Genomic DNA, 24481 nt, shown 5'->3' with positions numbered 1-24481 from the left:
CAACCTCAAATAAGTAAAAATATGAATCTTTATTATTGTTTTTATTATTTAAAAATATATTACAGGACTGGGTTACATTTATCCTAAATATAAAAAAAAAAATCTGGGTTAAAATTGGGTTATAAAAATACTATTTGCACCACTTATTTTTACTATTTGTTTGACTTTCCTCTCCATTTTCTTTCACTTTCTAGTAGTTGTAGCAAATTCTGAGGTGTTCTCACCACCAGAGGGGGCAACCAGGTGATCTGCTACTTAAAGACCCCCCTGAAAATCTTGTTTTTGCTGACCTCCTGCTTCAGTGATGTACAGGAGGACTCCAGGACTGCAGCAAAACGCCTGGTGTTAAGTTACTCTTTAAAAAGAGTACATTTTTCATGAAATTCAGAAAAACAAAATGTTGAGAAAAAGAATTCTGGCTCTGGTGAGGAATCAAGAAACAGAACCATCAGTGGCTGATAAATGGATTAAATACACATAGACACATACACATAAGGACACACACAGAGTCGGAATGACATCAGTCACCCACACTACAAAGCTGTAGTTGTAACTGTCTCACACACACACACACACACACACAGTCGTCACTATGAGTCTGATTTCGTCACTTCCCAGAACCAGGCTGTGATCCAGCACATCCCATGACTACACACACACACACTCCACACACACATAGATAAAACTCTGTGTGTGTGTGTGTGTGTGTGTGTGTGTGTAATCTGAAAACAAACAGGTACTGATGCTGTCAGACTGACAGCGCTTGTGTGTGTGTGTTCCTTAACTCTTTGTCTTTGTGAGGACCAAAGACAGAAGTAAAAGTCTGTTTCTCACTTCTTTGAGGTAAAGCCTTGGTTTGAGAGTTAAGATTAGACTAAGGACTAGGTAAAGATTAGGATCAGGAGCAGGATAAGGTATTATGTCAATGAGGGTCCTCAGTACAGTACAACATGTTTTTGTGTCTGTGTCTTTCCTCTGAAGGTGAATGTCAATGAACAAACGTTCCCTAAAGTCCACTCAAATGACACCAATGATCCTGCTAGACTGAGTAAATGTCACTGACAGATATGAGACCAATGCATCAATGTACCAACGATGACAAACATCAATTTACTTCAACTACAACTTCAAACAACTTCAAGTAAAAAAAAAAAAAAAAAACATGCCAGAGTTTCAGTGACCAGAAAATAGTAAACCTGGCGGATGACATGAATTTTGGGCGATTATTGTATTTTAACCTCTGTCCTCACTCTCTCACTGGCAAATAAACTTTTTAAAGCTACCTCTCAAGTCTACAGAAAGTGAGTGTCTGATACCCAAGAGACACTTTAAGGTGAAGTAAGATGAATTTGCCGTCAAATAAACAACGCTTTTCGACTAAACTGTACTAAGGAGACCCAAGAACTAAACTCAGGAACTAAAACACCCTTTTGTGCATCACTGTTTCTATTGCAGCTGAAAACCAAACAAAGATGAGGCAAATTAGACAAACAACGGATTTTAAAAAGTCGACATTGACAAGCGATTTTCACACGAGGAAAAAACAACATGTGATTTGTAATGCTGAGGAGATGTGCTCTCTCTCAGATTCTAGCTGTAACCAGTGCTTGTTTACCATGTGACTGAAGCTGTTAACAAGTTGTCGCAGCCTGAAATTTGTGTTTGATCAGCCATTCAGGACTGCAAACTCCGCCCCGAAAGAGTAGGGACTTTATGAAAGGACTGCGACAGCGAGACTAAATACTGGTTCTTCCAGGTGAAACACAGGTAAGGCTTCGGGTTTCTGGCTTCCAGAGAAGCTTTCTGGCTTCCTGGAAAAGTTTGCGCAGTGGGAAAGGGCTAAAAGAGGCAACACACGTATGAAATTCTGTGCCTGCTCATGGCAGCAGGTGACTCAGCTGCAGACAGTGATCTCCGACAGGAAATAGAAAACATCCTCTCTCTCTCTCTCTTTCGTTCTCACACACACACACACACACACACACACACACACACACACACACACACACACTCTACTTTCTCCCCACTTTCGCATCAGTGTGACTCCTGGTCTAAGTGTCTGGAGCTGTTACTGGATACACAACTGCTGCTGCCATGTTTTATTCTGAGAACACACACACACACACACACACACACACACAGAGCAAAGTGTTGCAGAGAAGAGAGGAGAGCTAAAAACAGCAGAGAGGAGAGGAAAAACAAGAAAGAGTAGAGGAGAGGAGGGGAGGGGAGGGGAGATATCTCCTACGACACACTAAAGAAACACTGCGAGCAGCAGCAGCCTGATGAAGAGGAAACATCTGAGTCACTGTAGTTAAAAATACACACTCATCAATAAAAGATCCTCCATGTAGACTGAATCTCAACAGAATAAAACTGCGTCTTTATCAGTGAATGAATGTATGGAGGAACTGATGACAGAGGCTGCAGCTTCTGTGGTGGTGTATGTTTGATTATGACTTGCATAGTAACAGCATGTGAACACGACACTGTTCAGCAGCTGATTTGGAAGTCCCAGATGTCAGATTTTTTCGACCAGCAATTTAATGCAGCATAAGATTTATTGCTAATAGTTCCTCGGTGAGCATAAACTGTGCTGAGGAAGGGTGAAGAATTATTTTGACAGAAGAGGAAATGAGTGAATGAAGACATGAAACTGAACAATGGTCATCCATGTTACCAAGTTTCCAGAGATAACATGAATTTCAGACTGGCTTTTGGGTAAAATGGTTGCAGTAAAATAACATGGCATCTTGTTTTAAAGGTCCGGTGTGTCACATTTAGGAGGAGCTGTTGGCAGAAATGGAATATAATATTATAATAATATAATATTTACTTGTATAAATATGTTTTCGTTAGTGTATAATCACCTGAAAACAAGAATCCTTGTGTTTTCGTTACCTTAGAATAAGCCGTTTTTATCTACAGAGGGAGGGGTCCCCTTCCACAGAGGTCGCCATGTTGCACCGCCATGTTTCTACGGTAGCCCAGAATGGACAAACCAATCACTGGCTCTAAATAGGGGCGTTCGCGTTTTTCAGGGGTTTCATGGCCACATAGTTTTTCCTACATGCGGTATTCAAATGGTTGCAAACTGCAATTATAACGCTAGATGCAACTAAACCCTACACACTGGACCTTTAATATTTAACTTAATATTAAAGTGTACCCATACAGCTTAAATGAAGTGTTGGCAAGCAGATAGAGAATATTTATGCAATAAAGTTTTTCTAAATTCTAAATATAAAAAACAAAAAAGTGGGAAATTTAAGTAGAAAATTAATTTCAGAGGTTAAGATATTCACATATATTATTGTGCAAACACATTACAAAATGTGAGGAATGTAAATATATCAATTAACTATTGGTATCAGTTTCAATATCTGCCCAAACTGAACACATTTTTAAGTCTTCGCTTCATACAGAAGTGTACACGGTGAATTAAACCATAAAAAATCAGGGGCATTCAGGTGTCTGTCCTGCTCCTGTGGACACAGAAACCAGTCAAACCCAGTGCTAAAGCCCATCAATAATACCAGTTTAATGATTGTATTTCAGGGGCAATTCTACTTCAAAGGCTAAAAAAGACGCTCAGGTTTTAAGGGATTTAAATTCTTCACAGACGGAGTGAATCAAACATGAACTGCTCTGTCCATGAACCAGACTAAGACTAATCAGAGTGAAAACTCATCAAGCTTTTTTTTCCTCCTCTTATATAAAATCCACTCGAGGTGAAGTTGGATGATGAAGAATCAAAAATGTACTGCTTTGGGTCTTGAAGGCTGCACACTATCTGGAGTTACATAAAAAAAATGAACGGTCACCTGCGTGGTGTTATTACATAACACCAAGGCTGTGGAGAGAGGAAGGGCATTGTGGGTAATTTACCGCCCGAGGTCAGACAGTTGAATCGACTGATGTTCTGCTGTCTTCATGAATTTAACACGAAGCTGCTGAGAGGCATCAATACATGTTTGCATGTATGTTAGAAATATTCCACTGACTTCGGACACACAAGGGTCACAAAGAGAAGCTGCTGGAGGAGAAAACCATCAGAGTCGACCTGCCGGCTCTGCTGCAGAGATCGAAATTTCCTTTCATTCAGAACTCGAGTTCAGACCATATTAAGTCAATTCCAAGTCGATTAAGGTCCTATTTGGATCCCCAAGAAGGTTGAGAAGCTTTGACTCTGGGTTTACCATTCACTGGCAACTGTTTCAAGCGTTTGGAGATTTAGAAAGATCCAATTTTGGGCATTCGTGTCTGAAACGTGCTGTGTTTCTCTCCTGCAATTACACTTTAATCTCATCTCTGTGACTGCGTTTGAAGCTTTTGGTCTCCTGTTTAGTGGGACGGCAAGCTTTACAAGCTTTGAAGGTTATTTATGCAGGGCCCAGAACAATAATGTCAACAACTGTAGTACAGGATAATCAGCACGAATTTGCACCGGGAGAGGCCTGGAAGTCATCAAGACAGCAGGGAGACCCATCAATGACCTGCCTAAAAAGGTAAGCAGTTGTTGCTGACACTTCAAAAAAAAAAAGCTACTAGCTACTAGGTGATGGACGTTTTGTCTTTCCAGCATCAAGATCTAACAGACTTTGTTTCTATCAACAGTGCTTAGGTAAACAAATCTGATTAGTAAAGAGTGGACGATGATATGTGTGCGCACTGCATTGTGGGATGGCTCTGGGGAAGTAACAGTTGCCCAAATAACAACAAAGAAGTGTCCGTATCTACCTTGAGCTGCACCAGGTGGACGTCCACGTGTCTGTTGTCGCTGTCTTGTCCCACAGAGTGTGTGAGCTGTGTGACTCTGTCGCTGGTCACTCTCAGCCACGTCTCAATCTCTGGTAGATGGAGGACGACCTTCCAGTCGGCTCCAGTGTGGAGCGGCGGAGGTTTCTTTGACCTGAAACAACACATACTGCACATAAGATAGATGTAAAGACTTAAAGCTGCACTACTCAGTACTTTTGTATTAATGGGTCGATGACTACATGTAATGTCAAGGGGTTGCTCGCAAGTGACAAACCCAAAGAAAATGATCACCTCTCTGCAGTTCCCCTAAGCTCTACTGACAGTTTTAGCCTCTTTTTAGCTAATTGTTTGGTTTTACTGCCCACATCTTTACTGTCCAGTCTCAGCACTCTTATCAAGGCAGCTGTTTTCATCAAACAAGCTCTGATAAACCCTCTGTACACTACCTGCCCAGCACCAAACAGCAGACAGACACAGTTAGAGACTAGCTGGTGAAGTAAGTGGAACATCTAGCAGCTAAAGAGCCAGATATTTTCCCTGGAGTTAGTGGAGACCAAACCAGAGCTAAAAGGAGAGTGAATATTGGGCTTAAATTCATCAGCACCACTCCAATGGGATGATAATGTTGCTTTGTGTCTGCTGGGTGTGTAAATTTAGCTAATTTTGCAAAAACATTAGCCATAAGAAGTTTATGAGGTGATAATATCTCAGGTCTGTGTGTTTGTCAGCTTGTAGTAGCAAAGAAATCCATTAATGACGCTGTAAGTGGATCTGAAAGTGGAGGGTCACACTACTTTTCAAAGCCTTTTTCTTTTTTTGCATATGTTTAGTTTTACAAGTCCAACAAAAGCTAGAACAGGAGCCCTAGTAAAAAGGTTTAAGACTTTTCCCAGACCTAAACCAACAGAATTTGATCTGATGTGTTAAACCAGTGGTCTGCAACCAAGATGGATGTTCCCTTCTCAGATTGTTTAATCTGAATTGTTGAGGCCCAAAGTGGTAAAACTATCCAGTATTTCATAATATAAAAGCTAAGATTAGAAATTCAGAAGTTCAGGGAAAATGAAACATCATTTGTACAGCAGAAATCAGCTTTTTTAAAATCATATTCCTATCATTTTAATCATCTAACAAACCCTCAGATTTACTTTACAACCCCTTAGGGGGTCTTGACCCCCAATTTAGGAACAACTGTCTTAGACTATTTGACAAATTAAAAAACATAGAACTCAAAAGATAACTTGTTGTCATCATCATGGATGATTTGTTACCTCTGGGAAGGGTCTCGCCCCAGGTGAGGTCCTCCCCCAGTGAGGCTGCCTCGACTGGGGCCGGAGCTGGGCGAGGAGGCCCCGTCCTGGGACTGATGCTCCACGTCCAGGCTGAGAGGATCGGTGGAGACAGCGGTGGGGGAGGTGGAGGTGTCAGGGTCCAGGGTCGGGGTGACGGGGGTGATGGAGGTGACCATCGGGGACGGCGGCTCAGGGGCCACGGGTGAGAGAGCTACGATGCTCATAGTGTCAGAGAGGGAGCGAGAAGTACAGGATTCCTAATGTGGGTGGACGAGCCTCATTGGAGTAAACTGGAGAGAGAGAGCAAAAGAGAGAGAGAAATCAATCAAAATATGATTCTGAGAAGGAAGAAATTAGGAAACAAAACAAGAATGAGGGCAGGAAGAAAGGGAGGGGGTAAATAACTTCAAAAGGACAGGGAAGAAAGGAAAGAGGAAGGTTATGAAAAAGGGTAGGTTGAGCAAAGTAATAGAGGAATAATAAATTGAGGGAATGAAGAAGGAAAGGAACAAAAAACATAATGAGAAAGGAAAGGAGGAAATAAGGAGGGAAGGACAGATGGAAAAAACGAATTACTGGAAATGAGGAAAGAAAGGAAAGAACGAAGGAACAAATAATTAATGTATAAGAGGTTAGAAAATAGAAGGCAAAGAAAGTCACGGTGATTGGCTGTTCAAGGCCAATAAAAGACTCTGATTCAGTACAACAATCAAAGTTTCACCTGACTGCACAGAACACTGATTTTACTGATCAGTATTTCAGCATAAAAACTTGCCATGTGTGCATCTTTGTGGTGTGTGTGTGTGTTCCTATACTTCTATATTTATGAGGACCAATTGATGAAATTAAGAGGATAATTCTGTCTTTCTTTCACCCATTCCCACACTCTCTCACTGCAGAGCTACCATGCAACGCGCTGGCCCGACCATCAGGAGAAATTTGGGATTCAGTGTCTTGGTCAAGGACACTTGTGGACATGTGGACAGTAGAAGCCAGGGATTGAACCGCCACCCCTGAGATTAACGGTTTTCCTATACAGTATATAGGAACTGCAGTAATTTGGTTATAATTAGGGTTGGAGTTCAATAGCATTTTATTGAATGTGAATGCAGTATCAAATACCTCATTGAATCCATTTGGGTTTAGCTTGCGACCTTTAGAAATAAAGTTAAATAGTAAAAAAAAAAAGTTAAAAATCTGATGAGATGTGGATAGCTCTTCGCCTCAGTTTGTACCTTTATATGCAATCACGCCACCTCTAAAATTCCCTTTGTATTCAGTCTGAACACACCTTTAGGAAAGTAATGCTTCACTTTGAAGCTCATTGTAAATTAAAGTTATGAAAGTGGGCTAGTACTAAGGTTACCCCTGAAGACTTGGCTACATGCTTGAGGCATGTAGAGGCAGGCTAGAGGCTCCAGGCTACATTAGCCGCTATTAGCATAACACAACCAAATCTCCGTCCAAACTGACGGCGGTCAAATTGCGTTTGGGTAAAAATTATCTGTGGTTCTCCTGAATCAATTTTGATAAGTTGTTTTTTTTTAAACTGTCCATCATAATTCCGACAATGTTGTAGGAGTGCAAAGCTAAATTGATGGAGTACTCCATCAGTAGTGAAAATGGGTGTAGAACGGAAGCATACTGGCTACAGTATATCTGTGATGCTGAAAGCTAAGCTAGTTGTACGAACGTGGATGTTACTGCTCAAAAACAATGCTGACTGTGACCATTTCGCTTTAGCTTTTAAGCTTGTTATGGTGTCATTAAAAGCAGATAAGATGTCAGAGCAACAAATAAAGCGATAACATGGACAGCCAACAAAATTATGGTACATTCAGTGATTCTGAAAAGTATGCCAAGTTTAGATGGCAACTCCATAAGTATTACTATAGTTGGAACATATGGAAGAAGGTACAGATTATTTAAGTGTACTGTATGTTATTAGTCTACAGTTCATCACCACATCATCTCTTGTAATGAAACACACCTCTCAGCTCTATAACAGTTCATGGTTCAGCATTTATGGCTCAGCAATTATCTCTTTCTAGAATTGCATGAAACAAACACAGAAATACACTCTTTCTTGGATGTCCAAACATACAAGAGCAGACTGTAAAAGTTATGTCCAGCGAAAACCCAAAAGGGAGAACAGCTACAGAAGGGAACAGTGGAAATACTGGGAATACTGGGATATTGGGAACTCCTCAATGCATTTAGGACTTTCAGAAAACTTTCTAGAGGAAAGAGTGGAAGTGTGACTGACCGGTTTGAATAATTTGAGCTGTCTGCCTGCTGTGTTTGTAGCTTTGTTTGTAGAGAGAAAATGGTTTCTCGGTGAGAGGAGAATACTGTCTTGTCTGCCATTAAATCTTTCAAGATCCTGTCCTCCATGCAGCCACAGTTTTTGTAAAGCCTGTTGGCAGCAGTGGTGGACAGAGAAAGCAACTCATGAGTGCCCAGTCTGTAAGAGAAAATATGTATTATATGATCCACTTAAAAACTTGGCACTAAAGAACCTGTGTGAAGCTTTTTCAGTAGAGAGATCAGAGAGGGTCTGAGGCTCTGTGCAATGTGCACGCCGAACTATTCTGTCTGGACCATCAGACCTCTTTTTCCTGCAGAACTACAAGGCTGCAGCTGAGTCCAGCTTTCCCTGCCGGATGTCCCAGAGTCGTTCCAAAAAGTTCTGACAGACACAGCCAAACACCTGAACAACCTTTCCTTTACCGTCTTGGGCAGTATTAAGGAAATTATCTCCACTACTGAGGTTCTGGACCTAAAAACTAATCCTGTACCGCTGTGGTACTGTCCTAAAAATACACTCCGGAGTGAAGTTGTGTCCAGGAGGCCATTTTGTCTTGTACTGCCAATGAGGAGTGAGACTCAAGGACTCAACCTTACGAGTCCTCGAGTCTCATTCCTCAAGACAAATTTCCCACCAACCATGTATACATCAGTCTTCAGCCTGTACTAACGTTCAAAACAGAATATCTCATAATGTGAGAGGTTTGGACTTGAGACTTCAGAAGATTTGGACTACAGCAGCTTCAAAGTGCTGCAAGAAAAGGGAAAAAAGGAAACAGAATTCAGCAAATATCTACAATGAAGGTAATGAAGTCGAAAAGTGAGAAAGGTTGAGTGTGGAAAAAACAGACAAGCATGTATAGTATGATCAATGAATGTTCTGTTTATTGAGATATATAGATGCCAAGACAATCTCTATCTTGACTCTTGCTTCATGTAAATTTTTGTTGAAAAGCTAATTTGATTTTAACTTCCTCAATTCTACATTTTTTTGTTTCTCTTTGTAGATAAAGACTGCATTAGTTTTAGCTAGGTGGAACTAATAAAGTGGCAACTGAATGTAGTTATTGGAATCAAATATCGGGTAGTTCTTTAAAATGTACCATGACTGTGTCTCTGGTAGGCACTTAATATAATTTTAATATAACAGAAATTTTAATATAATTTTGATGTGGAATGAACTAAACCTTTCTATGCTGTTGGACAGTACTGTCTTAGGAATGCTTATTATCATGCTTACTGTGATTATTTACACAAGGTTGACAAAATGACCTTATAACATCAAAATTAGGAAAGAATTAAGTGAAGAGTAAATTTAGTTGAGATTCACTGACTCTTATTCCATTATTGCCGGCATTATCAGGGGTTGGAATTTGCACAAGGCACTAGAATCATACACCCAATGAAACCTTTAATTTAAGCGTGCCAGCCAACAGACTGCAGCAGCTAACAGACTTTATAAATTTGGAAGAAATGTTGTTAGTTCTGTATTCTGGAATTGCTGTCCGTGAGTGAGAAGGTATGAACTTCAGGATTAAAACAGCAGGTTAGTACTAAGGTGACCACTGAAAACTCAGCTACACTGGTGGCAGCAGTGTGCCACTGACTATATTAATATCAACTGCCTTAGCTCATTTGTTCACAAACATTGTCGAAATAGGGATAAGAAACGGCTGCTACAGTTAAGCTGGGCTCAGACTACAGGAGTTTAAAAAACCTAACCGACTGTGAAATCAGGTTGCATCACGCACATCAGGAGAAACTTCACAGATGTTCTTCTCTCTAATCTCAACCATGCTCACAATACAAGATTTGAAAATAATGGCATATCACACACTACAGGATTTTATTAAGATCATTGTGCCAGAGGGAACAATACACCATCTCACATGCTCTTGTGATCTCACGTGCTCTCGTGAGGAAGCAGACGTAAACATAAATTGGAGATGGAGGTGGTGCAACAACTTGCTTTGGTAACGTTAATGATTTGCAGTAAGAAGAAACAAAAGCACAAGTCTGGGTGAGGAAATGGTTGGGGAGATGCGGAAGTCTTTTTGATTTGATTGCTCAAAAACAAAGTTGACTGTCAACATTTCATACATAGCTCAGGTGGGTGTGTCATCTGCGTCATGCAGGAACTTATCATCATATCATCACTGTAACTAGCCTGGCTTTCATGCTGGGTGGACCCACTTCATAATTTGTTAGGGTGCCAGTGAAACCCAAAAAGATAACATTACTGACTAAGATTTTAGGCAAAATGTAGACAACAGCTCCATAATGTTCAGGTGGGACATGTGAGGAAGTACGGCTTATTTAAATACAGTCTATGAGTTGCATCAATGTGAAGCTCTTAGTGCGTACTGAGAGAAATGCTTGGAATGAAATGAACAGCCCATTAATTAACCCATTATGTGAATCACCTGAGACAAACCAGGCAAACAGTCTTGATTATCCAGTTTAAAACAGAAACAAACACATAGAGACATGCTGTACGAGTTACATCCAGGCGAAACTGAAAACTTCTCATAACTGCGAGGGGACAGCTACCAGAGCAAACAGTAGAAAGACAGGGAATACTGCAACTTCAACCAGCTGCTGACTCCAGGAGATTTAGAAAAAGACCGTACATTTTGAGAAGTTTCTAGAGGAGGGGATTGAATTGCCTGTCACAAGGTTTCTTCTGTTTTTTACCCAATGTGCTGAGACTTTTTTTTGTTGTTGTCAGGAACTGTCATTGCGGTAAAGCACTTTGAGACATTGTATGTGAGACTGGACTGTAAGCAGAAATTTGACTTGGGAGTGGAAGCGTGACTGCCTGCTGTGTGGCTGCTGTTTAGTATACCTTGGAGGTAATGGCTTTTCGGGTTGAGGAGAATCTTTACTGTTCTATCTGTCGTGACATCTATAAAGAGCCTGTCCTCCTGTCATGCAGTCACAGTTTCTGTAAAGCCTGTCTTCAAAGATGGTGGACAGAGAAAACAACTCTTGAGTGTCCATTATGTAAGAGTACATCTTTACAAAGTGATCCACCCCTAAACTTGGCACTGAAGAACCTGTGTGAAGGTTTTTTACTGGAGAGAACTGAGAGACTTTCAACAGGGTCTGCAGATCTCTGCAGTCTGCACGCAGAGAAACTAAAACACTTCTGTCAGGATCATTATCAGCCAGTTTGTCTCATCTGTTTGCATTCAAATTCACACACCAACCACAGAATCATGCCTATCGATGAAGCAGCTCGGGCTTACAAGGAGGTACTTCAGGGCCTCCTGAAGCCCATACAGGAGAAACTGTGGCTCTTCAGTGACATTAAAGAAAACTTTGATCAAACAGCTCAAGACACTGAACTCCAGGCTCAAGACACAGAGAGGCAGATTAAGGAAGTGTTCTCCATGCTTCAGAAGTTTCTCCAAAAGGAAGTGGAGGTCAGGGTTGCTGCACTGAGGGCGGAAAAGAAGCAGAAGAGTGAGATGATGAAGAGGAAGAGTGAGGCTCTGAGCACAGAGATAGCCGCTCTTTCAGACACAATCAGAGAAACAGAGGAGGTGCTGAGAGCTGAAGATCTCCCATTCCTGCAGAACTTCAAGACTGCAGCTGAGACAGTTCAGCTTTCCCTGCCGGATATACCAGAGCCGATCCCAAGTGCTCTGATAGACATGGCCGAACACCTGAACAACCTGTCCTTCAAAATCTTGGACAGTGTGAAGGAGAAGGTAACCTCCACTCGCAGTGTCCAGAAGCCCTGAGCCACCATGGAGGAGTACAAGCTTAGAGAGACTCAACCATGGGCCAAACTATCCACGATCCGTACCTCCTCCAACTGAAAGAATACAGCACTGGCTTTGAGAACTGACAGAGTGAAAGAGCTGTGTGAGAAATGATACAGTATCACGATTTGATCACAGTTGGTAATTTCCAAACTTGAAGCTTAATTACACAGAATCACATCAAACTGCACTTTATTATCAGATTCCTCAGAAATTTGTCTTGCATCACATGAATTGTCTGACAGCACATGGTTCGTACCACTGGGAACACATCTCAGACCACCTTTTCCAGGTGGACACTCGGGAACAGTTTCTTGGTCTGCACCTCGGTTCTGGAAAAGTATTCACATTGGTAACTTTTTAAGCAAATTACTCTGGGATTGAGAATAAACTGCGAGTGTGAAAGCCCCCTTAAATGGATCAGACAGGGTGTGTGTTCTGCAAGTGCTGCAAGAAAGGCTAAAAATACTTTGAAGTCAAAAATTAAATGCACGAAACTATCATGTTCTGTATATTTTTTTAATGGATTTTTTTGAATACTCAGATATTTACATATTGACTCATATTTTTCTAATTTGGTTTATTCAGCTTTGCCAAAGCATCTTTTATTTAGTGAACAAGGAGATAAGATCATTAGTGTTTCTTTCCAAAAGACTGTTATATTTATTCTGCTCTGTTGTAAAAAAAAAAAAAAAAAAAAAAAAAGATATTTTTGGTCAGTACTGTTGTGCACTGACTGTACACTCCTGTGTTTTAGATATGCTTATTGTTATGTTTACTGTGATTATATATACAGGCTGGAAAAAATAATAAAAATAATAATATGATAATACAATGCCCAAATCAATAAAGAATAAAGTGATTTACTTAAATTTCTGTTTATTCATGATGTAAATTTACTTTTCGGATTCACTGACAATCAATATGACAAAATATACTTATTAAACTGGGGAATTAGAAGTTGAGGCATTCTGGTGTTCTAAGGCCTAAACAATTACCTCCTTTGTGTTTAAAGGATCAGACTGGTGTTCTTCTATATCATATTATCTAAAGTGAGTATTTGGGGCAGTAGGACGATGGGACGATATATGGACGATATATTTATTGCGGATTGGGATAAAAAAACACTCAAGATAAGTTGATCATGGTAAATTTCCATTATCGGGATAATCGTGAATATCCTCACGAGTGACTTGAAAAGCACAATGCCAATACCAGTTGGACTTTATTGTTGTTAAAGTATTTCTTAGATCAGGGGTAAATTATATATACTGATGCAATTGATGAAATTGTTGTCTGTACCATCTGACATCATGTTAGTGAAGTGAAAAATAGAGCCTGATTTAAAAAATACAGGAATTATCACGTAAGAAAGAACAGACTCACACAATGTTTAAATTTTTTATTTATTTATTTATCCTTTATTTATGCAGGGGGACTTATGATTTATGATTACCTTATTTCCATTTGTTTGGTTTTGTTTGGTTATTTTTCACTAAAAAAGGATGCTCACAATGTACGATAAAGTGATTCTAGTATGTTTTAGTACCATTTTAAGAGTTTTAAGCATATTTTGATTATTATCGGGACAATATTGTGAATCCGCAATTATTTTGGTCAGGATAATGACATGAAATTTTCATATCGTCCCATGCCTAGGATGGTGTCTGTGGGATTGAGTTAAAATAAACTACAGTGTGTGTGTTCATGGTAATGAAGGAACATGTCATCCTGTGCAACAGTGTGGCTCATTGTGTGTTTTTAATAGTTTTAGACAACGATGGAGCGCTATGGCGCAGACAAAGATATATCAGGCTCTGACACACACACACAATACTTGTTAGTAGATACATTCATTGTTGGTTTGGTTCTGCACGTGAGATTTGTAGACAATAAGAAAAGTTTTGAATATCACCAGATATAGTATCACATCTTCAGTTCAAAATTTCTATTTGTCCAAAACTTTGTTTATGAACAAATACCTGCAAAACTACTGACACTCCCGTAAGCCTCAGCTGCACTTTGTGTGTTGTGTTAATTAGCAAATGTTAGCATGCTAACATGCTAAATTAAGATGGTGAACATTATAACATCAGCATGTGAGCATGTCACAGTAAGCATGTTGGCATCCCAACGTTAGCATTTAGCTCAAAGCACCGATGTACCCAAGTACAGCCTCACAGAGCTGCTAGCATGACTGGAGACATTTAAATAGTCCTCACTTTGCAAAATATTCTCCCTTTGCAGGTCTAAAGGTCTTGGTTCTCACAAAATACAAATGCAAACAATAACAGAAAACGAAAAATAGAAAATAAAAAAACACACACACTTTCACACTGACCTCTCCATCTTCCCTTGCACGACATAATAATCCCATATTCTAAAACCAGATGGAGTCATCCACACTGTTCCATATGTGGAGGCAGGAGATCAAACGGATGTGGTCGGATGACAACAAACTCTTCCTCTTTTTCTGTCACTGTTTATCTCCGCCACTCTTCCTTCTGTCTGCATGAAAGGGACAAAACCTCTCGCTTCTTTTTTTTTTTTGAACTCCCAGACACTACTTTGTTTTCTCACGCTGTAGCTCTCCCTCCACTGTTATTCTCTCAGACATGCAGGCTGTCACAGCATGGCACCGCACACACACTGTCCATGTGGGTGTGTCTCCTCCCCTTCATCTCAGCTGTAGCTTTAAATCCCTTTAAGCACCGGCAGACGCAGCGAACAGACAAATAAAATGTTTTATTCATATCCTCTTTTCTCTGAATAAAATATGCATCCAGCTCCCAGTTCAGCCTGTCTGCAGGTTTCAGCATGAATTTCATACCAACATAAAGACATAACAGAGAGCAGTTCCGGGGAAAAATAATACTAAGAAAAATGAAAAAGTTAAGATAAACATCAGTTGTGCAAAAAAGGATGCAGCTTCAAATCAGGAATGTTTTATTAAAATATATATATATATAGGCACATGAACCTAGTAGTGATGGCGTGTTATTTTATCTGATAAAGTAATTTAATTTTTTCAACTAAAATAAACTAATGAATAAAATGTGGCACACATATACAACATAAATAGAGACTAAATAGAAAAATACGTCCTACTTAATAATGCCTATTTCCAGTAATGATCCCTGGTATAGTGGAACAGGGCACTTTTTTATTTACATATTAAAAGTTGGAGATGTTCACAGTAGTTACTTTGCACAGTCTAAATAAAAAATAGATTAGCTCTGAAGCCATGATGCCAAAATATAAATCAAATAAAAAAAATCTGAATATAGTCGTGTTTGCAGTCTGGCCTTATTGTTCAGCAGAGCAAAACAAAGATTTAACATTCACAAAAAACAAAAATAAAAGTAGTGGTTGAATTTAACTGTTAAATTCTCAAATAATCTCAAACGTATATGAGAGCCGTATGTATGAATGTGTGTCTTCCTCTGATTTCCACGTCCACATCTTCAAAGAATGCAATTTGTTGCATGTCACTTGCTGCATGTCACCCCGACGCCACCCCCTCTCCCACATTTCCTGTTTCTCTTCAGCTGTTCCTATCAAATAAAGGCAAAAAGCCCAAAAAAATATTCTTAAAAAAAAAAAAGAAGAATGCAATGCGTTGGCTGGTTTTTCTGCCAAATACGATTTTATCTGTGTGAAATCTCTTTCTCTCTCTATCACACACACACACACACACACACACACAGAGTGACCCATTAACCAGCAGCAGTCAGTGTGTTGCAGTGCGGGGGTGACTCAGGCTCTGTATTGATCAGCATTAGCAGCAGAGGCAGCAGCGAAGCAGAGAAATGATGTCAGTAGAGCAGCAGAACGAAAAGCAGTCCGTGATAAACTCAACCTGCCTGACAGGATTAATGATGGTAACCCAGTTCAGCCCAGTTCAGCTGAGGACAGGGGTGAGAGAGGGATGAGGCTGCAACTTTATTTTCACTGGTTTGATTGAGTGAAGCACGAACACGCTGACGAACAAGACAATAAAGACCAAGGAGGCCATTCACGTCGAGCACCAGAGACAGGAGTTTCAATCCCCCTGCCATATATGACCACCTGCTATCATGTGACTTAAGTTGCACACCGAGGCTATGTCACATTATGACACCTTAATATTGGGTATCTGATCTTTATTTATTTATTTACAAAGCAGCGTAAGATATGCGATGCTAATCAAACATGTATCTGGCACATTGAAATAACAGCTGTATCCTACTGACTTTGGCACACCTTATTTTTCACGAGCTACTGTTTCCAAATACTGGACATCCTGGTTCAAAACTATTAAGTTGATAAGCTTAAATTATTGAGACATGATATGAATGAAAGTTTAACTGGGAGGTTCTGACTCCTGAAATTGACGTGACGCTCGAGAGAAGAGGTCTCACTCTGTTGGAGCAACTTTTTTTTTTTAGCTGGTACCAATCCACTAAAATAAGCCCGGACCGGCACCGATACCGATCCTTAGGGTTGGCTCTGGGGACATCCTTAGTACATGTTTTGGTGATTATTCCAGTAGGCCCGTCTTCTTCTTTGGATGTATCTGCATTACAAGGCCTCCTTCATGTAGGTTCAATTTGTTGTTGGGGTTTTTTCAGATGTTTGTTCAGTTGTGTCTGTAAGATAAAATGGATTAAGCCTATTAACATTTATTTTGTTAATCTACTTACATCATTTATTTAGTCATTTAGTTCCCAATCTTTTTGGCTTGTGACCCCTTAAGACAAAGCAATGTCTACTTGTAACCCCTCAGCGCAGATTATGCCTATTAGCTGTGAGCAGTTCAACCGCAGAGATCTTTTCCTCTATTTGACTGAATCATCTCAATAATATTTTGAAGTAAAACCATTAGATTACAGAACAATCTGACAAAAATAAACAGAATTTTGTGTGGCAGGATTTTTTTTTGTCTGTCTTATCCATTTAATCATGTTGTGAACCCTGAGATTTGTTTTGAGAACTGTTGGAGGGTCCCGACCCACAAGTTGGGAACCACTGATTTACTTTATTACTTATATATTTTGTTATTTAAAACATTTGAATCAAATTTACTCCATTTATGTTGTTATTTTATGCCTTTATTTTATGTTTTGTGTAACTGATGATAATTTATTTATTTATTTTATTCACTTACCATCCTTTAAAAAACTACTCTTCTCTTTTTAGAAATAAACTCTTCAAAGTATCTCTCTAAAGCGGCAAACATCCCTCCTCTCTCTTTCCCTGAAACATTATTCTCGGCGTTAGAAAAGCATTTCCTGTCTGTGAGGCCCGTCAGGATGAGGTCAGTGGGCAGAAACCGACATGACATCATCAGCATCACCATGACTTCATCGGCCACATGACCACAGAGAGGGAGAGGGGGGCGGTGGTGGGGAAAGTGCAGGGAAGTGGAGGAAGAAAAGGAGAGGAGAGGAAAGAAGTGAGGAAGGACAAGAGATGAGGAGGCGATGACGCTTATGATCAGCATGATAACTAAGAACAATGGCAGCAGTTATGATCACGACTCTGATCAATAATTCTCCTCATCAGCCTTAATGAGATGATGACGACTGTTGATAAAGAGCCCATTACGTTTTCTATGTGACCTTTGACCTCCGTGAATCACCTGCCTATAATGCTCCACAATCATTACTGTAGTTTAACAGTAATTAAGTCCCTGTGAGTCAGACATAATTTAATAAATCTGTATCATCTTTTAAATTATGTATTAAAACCCATTTTAATATATATATATCAAATTCTCAGTTTTATATTTCCTTATTTTACTACACCATTTACCTCTGATAACCACTATTTTATTTTCTTATTTTAAAGTACTCTGTTTGTCCAGAAAAAAAATTGCTTTTTAAATATTTCCATGTAAATTGATTTTTCTACAAAACTGAAACTATGTTGAATTGTATTATTTGCATGTTTAGCTGACCTGCTGTGCACTGATTAGAAGACTTAATTGGAACTAATTAACAGGAAGTGGACCAATTGAACACTTTCCATTTTTCCTACAATAAGTACCAAAGTACCAGTGTAAGTAGCAGTAGCAGCGCTACAAGTAGCGGCCTTACTAGTTTAACTACAACTCAGTGCAGTCTGCAAACACCAGCCAGCAACTTGTCAACAACTAACCACTAGCTAGCTACAATTGATCACTCAGATAGCACTGAAGTTGGTTCAATGTAAAAATTAAAAGTAAAATTGCTTCGATGTAGTAAGCTACTTTTGCCATGTTGCTGTAGCTTAGCTTGCTAGATTTCAGTGTAGTGAAGCTTCATTTAATGTAGAATAACTGGTAGCTTAGCTCGCTACAATTGCCAAGTAGCTTGCCCAACACTGTAAAGTACACAGTCCTTCCCTGGAACAGTCCTACTTACAGTTACACTTCCTTTATAGGAAATTATAGGAAACTATGGTAAAATACAGCGTTACGAAGATACTGTATTAAGGCTTAAAGGTGGGGTATGTGATTCTAATCCAATACACGTCTTTTTGTCAAATTTAAATCTCCTCACGGTCCGCTAGCTGTCCGTTCAGTGTGCCCTGGCTCTGTAAATGGGAAACAAACAAAGAGACTCGGACCGAGCCACACAACACTATTCCAGCCATGATTTGTGTGTCAGGTAACGTTAAATGACTTGCCCGAGGACATTAAGCTAACTTTCTAGTTTGCCAAGATCTGCTGTTGTTGTGATGTTAGCTATAGTAGCAGGAGAGTTGTGAGTATCGCTGTCTGGAGCTGCTGTGCTCGCTCTGGGAAACCGTCTCGTCCTCCCTGGCTGTTAGCTTAGCAGCAGCAACTGTAGCGACAGTTTGCTAACCCACAACCTAGCTAACGTTAGTTAAATTTACTTGCTGTGTCGTTGTTTTCGCTCTATATCATGGTATTTGTCATGGTATTGTATTTCTCCAGAATCGCATACCCCCACCTTTAAAGTGAGTATGTTTGGGGGGATGTCTGGCATGATTGACAGGTGGCTCAGCCTGTCACACACAGCTGTGATGTTATTTCCTCAACAAATCTCAGCTGTAACAAGGCTCCTCCTGTCATTTTCCAAATTCTGGTTTTCTTGAAAATGGGGCGCCGCTGCGTGGCAGCCCATCACTCCGCCATCTCTCCACATTTGCATGTCTACAAGCAAGCTATTTCGGGCCTATGTGTGTAAAAAGAACTTCCCCATGGGGATTAATAAAGTAAAGCTTCTTCTTCTAAAACGAACCATCTAATGTTTTCTTGACTAGCAGTGCTGCAAGTGATTTGGGTCTGTTGATATAACAGAAATGTGACTGATAATAAGGACTTTTTTTATGACTCTCAATGGCAGCAGGAGTTGGAAAAGCAAGGGCATGACACAGACAACCCTCCATACTGATACAACAGAGCCCTGTGTTAATGATTTAATTAGACAGTGTCCAGTAAATAGGTCATTTTCCGGCAGAGATGCCAATAGGGACGCAGGCTGGACACGTACACACACACACATATACTGTAGAGTATATACACTCAAACAATTACACACAAGTAGAGTAAATAATTCTCTGTGTTTGTTGTCCTACACAAATCATCGGACAAATTTAAGCTCACATTGAGGTGCCAAACTGAATTCAGATTACACATTTTTAAAAAACTTCAACTAAGCTTACAAAACGAAAACTGACCAAACTGCTACCAACTAGGTGTGACAGAAAATTCGTGGTCATGTATCGAACTGGCACCCAGAGTCCACCAGTCCATCAGCCAAAAACTATACTGGCATGCACAATTAATATAATATGTCTCAGACTGTTCAATGAGAGTAAAAATAGTTCACTGCATCAGAGTTAACTGATTGGAAACATCTAAAGACACGGCACAACAAGCTGCTTCACGTAGCTGAAAATGATGCTGTTTGTGGTAAAGATTCAGACATTGTTCACAGACAATTTGCCCACTGGGTTATCAGATAGTTCTTGATTTAAATTTACATTTTGACAATTTTACACTATTTTAATTCAGAAAAGTTGTTACTACTACTACTGAGTTTAGATTTATGTTGGTTTTATTTGTTAAATGAGAAACAAGATTGTCTAGAAAATTGTGTTCATGTCTCAAAGTACTGTTTTGGTATCAGAAACCTAAAGTCAGGTATAGTTAATGCGATCCCCAGCCCTTCCTCCTTAGTTAAGATTCTTACTGTCTGACCTTTTTATGTTATCCTGTCCTCAGTCTATCACAACCAAGCATTAATGCAAACATACAGTCCTTTACTCTGTGTGGGCTCAGCTGAGCATTTTTAAACATCTCTGAGTTTCAGAACATGCACACGTTACAGAAATCATCTTGTTTAACATCCTCTCTGACGTCTAATCCTCACTGATCTCATGATTCAAAGCTCGCCGGCTGTTTGTGAATCGGCAGTCTGGAGTCTGACAGGCGAGTGTTTACACAGGATCTGATTCATCTGTCTTTTGTGAGATTAAAGCCGAGATTAAAGCCACACCGTAGAAAGATTTTTATGTAACACAGCAGCTGCTTTATCAGGTGAGATCACAGAGTGAGGCTGAAGCAGAGAAAAGGGTTTCTTCCACTTTAATCGAGCTGATGCAGATTCTACAAATGTTCCTAAATTGAAGCTTAAATGTGTGATTTTCTTTCTTTGAAGAGTCCTGCCTTTCTTCAGTTGGTTATTGTCCCACCTGAGACTGATTGTTTTTAATTAAATAATAAAAAGTGCGGTACCTTAATATTGTCCTAATCAAATGAAAACTGTGTACTGCAGTATGCTCACTGATATAGGGTTTTTTCCATTTTTTTGCCACTCCAAAGTCTTCCAAGAGGTCACAAAAGACCCCACAACAACATCCAAAGCACTCACTTGCCTTACTGTATCTGGGAACGAGACATTTAGTTGGATCATTCATCCAGTCTTTTATGAGATATGGAGAACAATCCGTTCTGATTCTGTTTAATTTTTCAATGTAGCGGTCTTTGTCAAGTGACAGCAAGGACTCTATTTAAGACATGACACCTTGTTGACATTAGCATGTGAGTTTAAAAACCGCGCTTTCCCAGCATTTCCAGGCTGGGGGAAAGGACTGTTTTCCCCCTCGCCAACTCCACCCTGACTACGCCCCCAACTATGACGAGACACAGACTGTATGCATACACTAACTATCATTTAGAGGTTTGATGCAGTGAGTATCCTGCCACCAGCAGTTGGTTTCAGTTGGTTGTACTGTTGCTAGTGACAAACGCTACTGTCATAGTTATATAGCAGTTGCAGTTCAATTGACATTGTTAGATTCAGACTTGAGACCAAGCAAATACTCACATATCTTACTGTATCTCCCCCTCAAGTACTCTTGCTGGAGTATTATCTGTTGGTACTGTTTTTGTTACAGCTGTTTTGTAAGTTAAATTTTTATGCGATCAGTTTACTGCCATTTTATTAAATATCTGAGGCTTATGTGTTGCTGATACACCTTTCTAATTATAAATTTACTGTTAGGTGAACGCTTTACTTTTAATCTTGTGGACTAAAAACATGGGTTGTTATAAGTATTTTAACAAACAACAGATGCTTTTCTGTAATATAACAAATTGTTGGGGGGGGGGACGTTTTTCCAAATAGGTTTATCTGCACTTCTTCCATGACAGTAAATCACATCCTCCTGTGGTGATGCTGCCAGCCTCACCTTGGCAGCCACAGCTAGCTCTCTACTGGCCACACCCACAGCACATGGTACACAACCGCAGACAGGATTCAGTGTGAACTCAGCTCTCAGCCGTTAATGTTATAAATCATTTACAACGAACCAAACGTTGTGTGTTACTGTTAAAGTCAGAAGGAGGGTGCGTAGTTGTGACGCAGGGACTTAAAATAAACGGCGGAGAGGTCAATGTGGAGAAAGAAAATACAGCCATGAGATAGACTGCAGTCACAGAGGAACAACAGGGTGTGTGTGTGTGTGTGAGTCCCAGGGGTCTTCCAGCCCAGCCCCACAATGAATAATGTATCACAGGGGAGGAAGATGTGTTGGAGGATCTTCTGTTCCTGGTCGTTAATCTTTCCTTCTCTGTCTCTCTCTCTCTCTCTGTATCATGTTTCTGAACAAGAAGATGGAGAATAAGAGCAGCAGAGGCTAAAAAAAATAAAACTCAGTCACGTGTTGTGGCCGTAGCAGCAGCATAAATCCTGCATGCACCACCGAGACTGATGCAAAAGATAAAAATGTAACTGAAAAAAGGAAGCAAGTAGAACACAGAGAATTATCTACTAAGAATTAACTGCTAATATGAAATTAAATCAGAGCACTGAAGCCCAATTTAAAGGGCTCAAGATCAAGAAACCCTGCGGTCTAATTTGTTGTCAAAAGGCTTTTAAAAGAGGTAGATTTAAACAACCCAAGTGCAAGGGATATGCCCACCCTCATTTTATAAAATAATATTTTTGTGTCCAACCCTCCACTGTTTCAGTTTGATTTACACACTAAATCTCTTTAATAAACAGTGTGTCCTCTTACTGTCCAGCCGTCAAAATCCACGTAAGAGAAGCTCTGAGCTGATAAAAGTATTGATATGCTCATCTATGTCACCTGTTACAATGTGCTCACAGCAATCAACTTTATGAGCAGCAGCAAGTGGACTTTCTGGACTTTTTTGCCCTAGGTTTCACCTCTCTCTGACCTTCTGATTGGTGCAGCGTGTTGCAGCCTTGCACAACCACATTATTTTTTTCCCCACTCGCTTTTCACCAAGTCCCGCCGTACTGTGCGGTGACTGGCTGGTACTCGTTACTTCCACGCGTACTTGTGATTGGATGCTAGCTGTAGCGCGATCGCCATTATATGACCGCTACGCTAGCTTGGAAAATAGCGACACGGGGCACAGTATGTGATGAATTAAGATTAATTAACTATTTATCAGATTGTTGTTGAGTAATGGGGAACGTTAATTCTGAAGGACTATGTTGACAGTTTCCCTGGTAAACACACTGACCTCCGGACCCAGCTCTGGACCCAGCTCCGGACCAGTACTTGCCAAGGGCGGTTCTGGCCAGTCCGCCCGGCTTGTGAGCTTGCTGGTGTCAAGTGACCGGTCTCATAGAAAAGAGGCTTTTATTTCTCTGTTGAAGAATGGTTTAAATATCACAACACGAGCTTTTGCTTCGGCATTTCACATAAACTATAACGTTACTTCCAGTAGATGCAACAAGCGGGAACAAAAACGTAAGCTGCCGTGACTGAGTCCCTCACTCAGTCAGTTTAGTCTCTCCCTGCTGCGGGGTCTGTGAGCGTGACTGGCCGGCTGGCTGGCTAGCTAGCAACCCCAGCAGGCACTTGTTTGCTGTCGCGCTTGTTTGTGGAGCTTCTCTCTGCTGTTTTGGTGCAGGAGAGACTTGACTCGCTGTCAGAACACCCCACAGGAGATCAAGGCAGCAGATAACCACAGGTTCCCGTTAATTTTATTCATTTTATAATGGACATTTGTGTTGTGACATTTAAACCATCCATCGGCAGGGAAATAAAAGCCTCTATTCTATGAGACCGGTCACTTGACAGAGCTCCAGCCAGCTCACAGGCCTGGCACACCGACCAGCACCGCCCTCAGCAGGGACCGGTCCCATTACTCAACAAGAATCTGATAAACAGTAAATTCATCATATTCGGTGGCCCAAGTCACTATTTTCCAAGCTTTTATTTGTATTATTATTACATTATCTTCAACGTCAGTAGTGGTTTGTACATTGACAGTGTCGAAAAAAGGACTTGCCACACTCACAGCTAGCATCCAATCACAAGCACGCGTGCGTGTAACGAGTACTAGCCAATCACAGCACAGTCGGGTGGGACTTGGCGAAAAGCCTGAGAGAAAACTACTGCCACCTCTTCTGCATGTTTTTAGTCTATATTTCAATGTACAGTTAATATTCTCTATAAAGCAGTAAAGGACAGCTAAAAGTGATTCAGGTCAGTGCGTTAATAATATGGCAATTTACATAGCAATTCTATTTTTTTGTTTTTTTGGATCACCATTGTTATTGAAAGCATGACAACAAACTTTATCATAATATGTTATTTGCTAAATTCATATAAATGTTAATATTCTTACGTATGATATTAGTTTAAGTGTTAATTGTAGGAATATACACAAACTCCACTTATTTACAACACTATTTTTAACATTCAATTTCATCATTAACCTGCTGGATTTTCTTTTCATCATTGTTTTTTTACTCCATTTACTAATGTGCTTTACTGTTTATTTTCTTCTAATAATTAATTTCTTCAACATGTTTTCTATTTTCATTTTGAGCCACACTTGATATTTAGATGAATCAGTTTATATTAAACCGCAGGAAGGAAGTC

General features: G+C 40.1%; 2 protein-coding genes across 9 annotated transcripts in view; one reads left to right on the top strand and one right to left on the bottom strand.

Annotated features, from left to right (window-relative positions):
• akap6 (A kinase (PRKA) anchor protein 6) overlaps positions 1–24481 on the bottom strand; it is a 225277-nt gene that overhangs the window by 182194 nt on the left and 18602 nt on the right. For 6 of the 8 annotated variants that reach the window (XR_006374663.1, XM_044167634.1, XM_044167640.1 and 3 more), the window contains 2 exons: positions 6033–6343; positions 4741–4912 (listed from right to left, as the gene is read on the bottom strand). Coding sequence is in view for 7 of the 8 variants with exons in the window: in XM_044167634.1 (XP_044023569.1) it covers positions 4741–4912; positions 6033–6277 (417 nt within the window). In the remaining variant the exon portion in view is untranslated. Of the gene's footprint in view, positions 1–4740; positions 4913–6032; positions 6344–14468; positions 16756–24481 lie in introns of all 8 variants that reach the window. The other 2 variants (XM_044167639.1, XM_044167638.1) reach the window with 1 other exon arrangement.
• On the top strand, positions 11094–13068 carry LOC122862276 (E3 ubiquitin-protein ligase TRIM35-like). The gene has a single exon (XM_044167641.1). It carries the CDS (start codon positions 11216–11218, stop codon positions 12104–12106), a length of 891 nt encoding a protein of 296 aa, XP_044023576.1. The 5' UTR covers positions 11094–11215; the 3' UTR covers positions 12107–13068.

This window comes from Siniperca chuatsi, linkage group LG15 (genome assembly GCF_020085105.1).
Source record: "Siniperca chuatsi isolate FFG_IHB_CAS linkage group LG15, ASM2008510v1, whole genome shotgun sequence".
NCBI classification, from domain to species: Eukaryota; Metazoa; Chordata; class Actinopteri; order Centrarchiformes; family Sinipercidae; genus Siniperca; species Siniperca chuatsi.
This window is presented reverse-complemented; position numbering and strand designations above follow the sequence as displayed.